The sequence below is a fragment of the Entelurus aequoreus genome, linkage group LG17 (genome assembly GCF_033978785.1).
Source record: "Entelurus aequoreus isolate RoL-2023_Sb linkage group LG17, RoL_Eaeq_v1.1, whole genome shotgun sequence".
Taxonomy (NCBI): Eukaryota; Metazoa; Chordata; class Actinopteri; order Syngnathiformes; family Syngnathidae; genus Entelurus; species Entelurus aequoreus.
This window is the reverse complement of record NC_084747.1, coordinates 47,878,454-47,886,917: the sequence shown is the minus strand read 5'-3', so window position 1 is coordinate 47,886,917 and position 8,464 is coordinate 47,878,454. Positions and strand designations below refer to the sequence as shown.

The window sequence follows — 8,464 nt, the reverse complement described above, 5'->3', positions numbered from 1 at the left end:
AAATTAGGATTAAATTAAGAAAAAAAAAAGTTTTTCTCTAAAGAAGGGTTCGGTGAATGCACATATGAAACTGGTGGGGTTCGGTACTTCCAACAAGGTTAAGAACCACTGTCTTAAGCATTCACCATAGAGCCACAGATTGTAAGGAATCTTCTTCCACTCTCCCATGATGACATCACTGGTGGAGCTGGTGGATGTTAGACACTTTGCACTTCTAGACCTTTGTTCCTTGCACCTAAGGATGCCTCATAGGTGCTCAATTGGGTTCAGATCTGGAAGAGACACCGCGGAACCTCAATTTCCCAACTTTATTGGTTCTTGAACGGGATACATGAATCAAAAAGTTTGTACGTTGAAGCAAATTTCTCCATAAGAAACAATGTAAAGATGAACAATGGGTTCCAGCTAGAGATGTCCGATAATATCAGCCGATAAATGCTTTAAAATGTAATATCGGAAATTATCAGTATCGGGTTCAACCTCCCAATTTTCCTGGGAGACTCCCGAATGTCAGTGCCCCTCCCGAAAATCTTGCGGGGCAACCATTCTCCCGATTTCCACCCGGACAACATATTTGGGGGCGTGCCTTAAAGGCACTGCCTTTAGTGTCCTCTACAACCTGTCGTCAGGTCCGCTTTTCCTCCATACAAACAGCGTGCCGGCCCAGTCACATAGTATATGCGGCTTTTACACACACAAAAGTGAATGCAAGGCATACTTGATCAACAGCCATACAGGTCACACTGAGGGTGGCCGTATAAACAACTTTAACACTGTCACAAATATGCGCCACACTGTGAACCCACACCAAACAAGAATGACAAACACATTTCGGGAGAACATCCGCACCATAACACAACATAAACACAACAGAACAAATACCCAGAACCCCTTGCAGCACTAACTCTTCCGGGACGCTACAATATACACCCAACCCCCCACCCCCACCCCCATCTCCCAAATTCGGAGGTCTCAAGGCTGGCAAGTATGCTCTAGTATACTCTGGACTGAAGCTGTAAGTCAAAGTATAGTATTTGTCATAGTTGTAGTGGGTATCAGGATTATCTCAGGGAGAGCATGTCCCAAATTCCAAGCTGCTGTTTTGAGGCATGTTAAAAAAAATAATGCACTTTGTGACTTCAATAATAAATATGGCAGTGCCACGTTGGCACTTTTTTCCATAACTGGAGTTAAAGTTGTTCTCTTATTTTGGAAAACCTTGTTTTTGATTGATTGATTGAAACTTGTATTAGTAGATTGCACAGTACAGTACATATTCCGTACAATTGACCACTAAATGGTAACACCCGAATACGTTTTTCAACTTGTTTAAGTCGGGGTCCACGTTAATCAATTTATGGTAAAGTTACATTGTTTAATGCATCCAGCGGGGCATCACAACAAATTTAGGCATAATAATGTGTTATATCTATGACTGTATACATCAGTATCGGTTGATATCTGAATCGGTAATTAAGAGTTGGACAATATCGGAATATCGGCAAAAAAGCCATTATCAGACATCTCTAGTTCCAGCCTGGACAAAAGTTAGAATTATAGTAACTGTGTACACTTTAAACGCAATACAATGCTATACAATCCAGTATATCAAACACACATAACTCAAAGGTGATGGTATAACTATCTCTTTAATAACAAAGCCAAAACAACAACTAACTGAACTGTCCTCCCATGCAGCCTCCCTGCTGACACACACACACACACACACACACACTGTCACTAGCCCTGTGGTGCCCTCACAGTTTGAAATCACAAAGTTCCTTAACTTAAACAGCCAGGTCGCTACAATGTTTAGGAATAAAAAAAATACCATCCCCTTTACTTTGATAGTTCATCTTGGGGCGCAGAGGAAGGGGTAATCAGTGTCGACAACGCTGTAGATACTTCCTGAATGTTTCATACCGCTCATCACCTGCCCATTGGTTTCTTTGTACTCATGTTGAGCTCGCTAAACGAGAAAAAAAATCATACAAAAAGACACTTGAAAAGCACTCAAAGTAGCAGTGTGCACAGTCGCTAACGGCAACACTGCTGTGATGCCTGAATGATCGTCAGATATCGATCTGTTCGCCCTCAATGAATGTGCTGCCGGGCACAAAGTGGCTGCATTACAAGGCACACAGTGGGCAGATGAAACGTGTGTACACTGAGACAAGGTTCATAAAATGAAAAGTTTGATGAGTTTGTAAATGAGGTTCTGTACTTAGTCACTCCATCACCTTCACCTTCATTGTCCTCAGCAAGATACTTGTCATCTTGGAGGTGCTCTGCTTCACAATGTCGGTGTCCTTTCATTGAACCGCAGCTCTCCAGTGCCCGGCAGCACTCGTGCTCTTCCAGACAACCACAATTATTAGTTTCTCAGTTGTGTTGCCAGTTATTTAGACAATAATGGTTGTGTCGCGTCATTTTCAGTGCATAGTAAATGGATACTGCTAATTAATATTACACTGACTACTCTAAAGTACAGTACAGGCCAATTATAAGAATAAAATTAAATAAATAAATAAATATTGACTGTTGTTACCCCCCTAAAAAAATAAAATAAAATAAAAAAGTGTTGACTGTTGTTACCCAAACTATATTAAGTGGGATTTTTCAGAAAAAAAAATATATACAGTAACACAAAAACAACCTGTCTCTGTGATCCCTATAGGTGTATAAATAATAATATAGTGTTAAATAAAATCAGTCCCTTGGGCACAAAACTGAAAATAATACAGCTCTCCAAAAAGTGCACTTCTGCTGCTATTGGAACATCCTAACTACACATACTATGACACTAAGAACGCCACAGTCATCAATCAACAATTCTGCAGTCCTGGTTGACATAAGAGCTAACCTTATTTTAGCCTAAAGGCTACAAGTGAGCAGATATGGAAATTAACCGGCAACAGTTAACGTTAGTTACTCACCGGCACTATCACTGGAACTGGGGCTGCAGGTTGAAGCAGAGGAAGAGGGGCGTGCTTCGTCATCTCTGTCGCCGCTTCTCCACGTGTCGAAGACACGACACGGTTCTCGAACGTTCAGGTTATGTGCGGCCTGAACATGTTTCTACATGTTTGTTGTACCGCTCCCCTTACATGAGAGCGAAGCCTGGCAATATCTGCATATTGCCGTTTCCTCGTCTTATTTTTTTGTAAAATGAAGCCATGCCTTGAGGCGTTTTTTCCGGTCCATTATTTTTGCTGCTTTCTGTATCTGCCGCCTAATGACTGAGCTACGTCATTTCCTGTGATGTCCCACAGGGCATTTCCTGTGGGACGGGATTCGTTCCCAGGGATTCGAATAAAGTACCAACTATTTTTCTTTACTATAGTGGCCTCGATAACGGGAACCGGTTCTCAAAAAGGGATTTGAGTCCATGAATCGGTTCTTTTCTTATCGAACAACCGGGAGAACCGGTTTCTAACATCATCCCTAATTCTGAGCCTTATCTTATTTATTTTTTTATTTTTTTATGTTGACCACATTAACCCTGGCAATGGACCCTGTGTGCATATGTATGTTATGCCATTGTTTACAAATTTGGTAAATAAATAACCCAAAATTGTACACTACCGTTCAAAAGTTTGGGGTCACATTGAAATGTCCTTATTTTTGAAGGAAAAGCACTGTACTTTTCAATGAAGATAACTTTAAAATAGTCTTAACTTTAAAGAAATACACTCTATACATTGCTAATGTGGTAAATGACTATTCTAGCTGCAAATGTCTGGTTTTTGGTGCAATATCTACATAGGTGTATAGAGGCCCATTTTCCAGCAACTATCACTCCAGTGTTCTAATGGTACAATGTGTTTGCTCATTGGCTCAGAAGGCTAATTGGTGATTAGAAAACCCTTGTGCAATCATGTTCACACATCTGAAAACAGTTTAGCTCGTTACAGGAGCTGCAAAACTGACCTTCCTTTGAGCAGATTGAGTTTCTGGAGCATCACATTTGTGGGGTCAGTTAAACGCTCAAAATGGCCAGAAAAAGAGAACTTTCATCTGAAACTCGACAGTCTATATTGTTCTTAGAAATGAAGGCTATGCCACAAAATTGTTTGGGTGACCCCAAACTTTTGAACGGTAGTGTAGGTGTATAGAGGCCCATTTCCAGCAACTATCACTCCAGTGTTCTAATGGTACAATGTGTTTGCTCATTGGCTCAGAAGGCTAATTGATGATTAGAAAACCCTTGTGCAATCATGTTCACACATCCCAAAACAGTTTAGCTCGTTACAGAAGCTACAAAACTGACCTTCCTTTGAGCAGATTGAGTTTCTGGAGCATCACATTCGTGGGGTCAGTTAAACGCTCAAAATGGCCAGAAAAAGAGAACTTTCATCTGAAACTCGCCAGTCTATTCTTGTTCTTAGAAATGAAGGCTACTCCACAAAATTGTTTGGGTGACCCCAAACTTTTGAACGGTAGTGTATATTTTGTTGTTTTCTTACTGTACCGAAAATGAACCGAACCGTGACCTCTAAACCGAGGTACGTACCGAACCCCTAGCATATAGTGATCGTGACATAATCCAGAATCCTACTAACGTGTCCTTGTGCGTCATCAGAAACGTATCGTGGGTTCTCAGTCTGCACAACTTATGCCATCAGGTCGACTGTGTCTTGCATTTGGACTAAACCTGGTCTGGCTTCTCCTGTCTGCTCCCTATCCCCCTTTTTTCTGTTTCCTCCCACCCCCCCCTGTGCACCTCCCTTATGTGTGTGTTAGTCCTCCCTCCTACCAGGCAAGCCAAGTAAACTCTCTCTCTCTGCTACTGTCTCATCAGGTCTGAGGACAAGCAGCTAGAAGTGCCTCAGCCCCCGGTGTGTTCAGCTGTCTCTGCCTTGGTCGTGGACTCGCTCGCATTGCGGCGGCCGGAACCCACTCGTACGGAAGTACTCTGCCCCCTGCCGTCCCACACACCCTCCCTTCCCCTTTACACTTAGAAAATCCACACACCGTGCATAGAGAGGCAGTGCGTGTGGTGTGTGCCGGGTGCTGCCGTGTGGACTTGTGCAGCGCCGGAAGGGGGAGCAGAGCGCCGGCGGGCCCACTCTGACCATGCCAGTGTGGGGGGGAAGGCTGAAGCGCAGTCTGCCTCTCTGCCTCCGGAGCCCCAATCCTGTGCTGCTTCTGCTGCTGCTTGGAAGCTTCTCTCTGCACACGCCTGCGCAAGGTAAGCACCTTCTCCGGTTCTTGTATTCTAACTTCTGCAACGTTCACATTTCTTGTTTGCAAGTTCCGGTTATCACCTCATTTGTGTTAATGACTATCATCATTATTTTGGTGTTTGGTTAAAGGTTACGTGAAGGTAGAGCGACACTATCAAGTGCATCAGCCACTTTTGTCCGTGACCATGTTTGGTATCTGCAGCGTGATTGGCGAGGTGTCACATGTGTGACTGTCTCTTATCTGTTGTGTTGCTATGTTATCAAGGTTGTCTTGTATTGCTTTTGGTTTCGGTTGCTAGCCAGCAGAATTATGCAGAAACGTGTGAAATATATCTGGTGGCAACTTTTAGAAAGGTTTTCGAGGCAATTTATGACCAATTATTACCTCTCTGATTGTAAGGTGGTAGAATAATGACAAAGGACGAACAAGAGCCATACACAGCAAAAACTGAAATCTAAGTAAGATTAAATATCTCAAATAAGGGTGATATTTGCTTATTTTCTGTCTGATAAGATAATTCTTCTCCCTAAGCAGATTTTATCGGCCGATAAATGGGTTAAATTGTAATATTGGAAATTATCGATATCGTTTTTTTTTATTATCGGTATCGTTGTTTTTTTTTGTTTTTTGTTTTTTTTATTAAATCCACATAAAAAACACAAGATACACTTACAATTAGTGCACCAACCCAAAAAAAACTCCCTCATTCACACAAAAGGGTTGTTTCTTTCTGTTATTAATATTCTGCTTCCTACATTATATATCAATATATATCAATACAGTCTGCAAGGGATACAGTCCGTAAGCACACATGATTGTGCGTGCTGCTGGTCCACTAATAGTACTAACTTTTAACAGTTAATTTTACTCATTTTCATTAATTACTAGTTTCTATGCAACTGTTTTTATATTGTTTTACTTTCTTTTTTATTTAAGAAAATGTGTTTAATTTATTTTTCTTATTTTATTTTATAATTTTTTTTTAAAAAGTACCTTATCTTCACCATACCTGGTTGTCCAAATTAGGCATAATAATGTGTTAATTCCACGACTGTATATATCGGTTGATATCGGTATCGGTTGATGTCGGTATCGGTAATTAAAGAGTTGGACAATATCGGAATATTGGATATCGGCAAAAAGCCATTATCGGACATCCCTAGTCCTAAATGATCTCAGTAAGATATTACAGCTTGTTGCTGAGATTTGATGACCTATATTGAGTAAAACATGCTTGAAACTAGAATATCAACTGTTGCAAAGCTGTGTCATCAACACTCACAAGTATAAAACTACTTTTTTAAAGTAACAATTTCTTACTTCCTGCGATGAGGTGGCGACTTGTCCAGGGTGTACCCCGCCTTCCGCCCGAGTGTAGCTGAGATAGGCTCCAGCGCCCCCCGCGACCCCGAAGGGAATAAGCGGTAGAAAATTGATGGATGGAATTTCTTACTTCAAGCATGAAAAAAAAAATCATGATGTATGCATATCATTATGTCAAGATAATGGCACTAGCGTTTACTTAATTTAAGGATATTTTTCAACATATTGAGCAAAAAGGTCTAAAACTAATTTCTACCAAGAAAAGTGCACTTGTTATTAGTGAGAATATACTTATTTTAAGGTATTTTTGGGTTCATTGAGGTTAGCTAATTTGACTTGTTTTGGAAAGTCTTGACAAGCCAAATTTTCTTGTTCTATTGGCAGATAATTTTGCTTAGTTCAAATAAAACACCCCTAATTTTGTATTTATTTTTTCTTGTTTTTGAACACTGACTTTTTTGCAGTGTACACTGCAAAAACTGAAATCTAAGTAAGATTAAATATCTCAAATAAGGGTGATATTTGCTTATTTTCTGTCTAATAAGATAATTCTTCTCACTAAGCAGTTTTTATGTTAGAGTGTTTTACTTGTTTTAAGTGTTTTGGTCCTAAATGATCTCAGTAAGATATTACAGCTTGTTGCTGAGATTTGATGACCTATATTGAGTAAAACATGCTTGAAACTAGAATATCAACTGTTGCAAAGCTGTGTCATCAACACTCACAAGTATAAAACTACTTTTTTAAAGTAATAACACTAGCGTTTACTTAATTTAAGAATATTTTTCAACATATTGAGCAAAAAGGTCTGAAACAAATTTCTATCAAGAAAAGTGCACTTGTTATTAGTGAGAATATACTTATTTTAAGGTATTTTTGGGTTCATTGAAGTTAGCTAATTTTACTTGTTTTGGAAAGTCTTGACAAGCCGAATTTTCTTGTTCTATTGGCAGATAATTTTGCGTAGTTCAAATAAATACCCCTAATTTTGTATTTATTTTTTCTTGTTTTTGAACACTGACTTTTTGCAGTGTGCACTGCAAAAACTGAAATCTAAGTAAGATTAAATATCTCAAATAAGGGTGATATTTGCTTATTTTATATCTGATAAGATAATTCTTCTCCCTAAGCAGATTGTATGTTAGAGTGTTTTACTTGTTTTATGTGTTTTGGTCCTTAAAGATCTCAGTAAGATATTACAGCTTGTTGCTGAGATTTGATGACCTATATTGAGTAAAACATGCTTGAAACTAGAATATCAACTGTTGCAAAGCTGTGTCATCAACACTCACAAGTATAAAACTACTTTTTTAAAGTAATAATTTCTTACTTCAAGCATGAAAAAAAAAATCATGATGTATGCATATCATTATGTCAAGATAATGGCACTAGCATTTACTTAAATTAAGAATATTTTTCAACATATTGAGCAAAAAGGTCTATTTTTTTTTCTACCAAGAAAAGTGCACTTGTTATTAGTGAGAATATACTTATTTTAAGGTATTTTTGGGTTCATTGAAGTTAGCTGATTTGACTTGTTTTGGAAAGTCTTGACAAGCCGAATGTTCTTGTTCTATTGGCAGATAATTTAGCTTAGTTCAAATAAAATACCCCTCATTTTTGTCATTTTTTTCTTGTTTTTGAACACTGACTTTTTGCAGTGTAGTAGACTTTTTTTCTTACTCTCGGTCACAGGTGTATAACTCAAGGAGCGGCGTGGCTCGGTGGGTAGAGCGTCCCTGCCAGCAACTTGAGGCTTCTAGGTTTGATTCCCGCAAAACTAGCCATTGCTGTTGTGTCCTTGGGCAAGACACTTTACCTATCTGCTCCCAGTGCCATCCACACTGGTTTAAATGTATCTTAAAGATGTAGATAGTGGGTTTCACTGTGTAAAGAGCTTTAAGTCACTAGAGAAAAAGTGCGGGTAACACTTTAGTATGGGGAACATATTCAC

General features: G+C 39.3%; 1 protein-coding gene across 1 annotated transcript in view; it reads left to right on the top strand.

Annotated features, from left to right (window-relative positions):
* Positions 1–4,811: 4,811 nt before the first annotated feature.
* Positions 4,812–8,464, top strand: part of LOC133631815 (bone morphogenetic protein receptor type-1B-like) — a 66,497-nt gene continuing 62,844 nt past the window's right edge. The window contains exon 1 of the mRNA XM_062023974.1: positions 4,812–5,191. Coding sequence (XP_061879958.1) covers positions 5,077–5,191 — 115 coding nt within the window. The 5' untranslated portion in view covers positions 4,812–5,076. The remainder of the gene's footprint in view (positions 5,192–8,464) is intronic.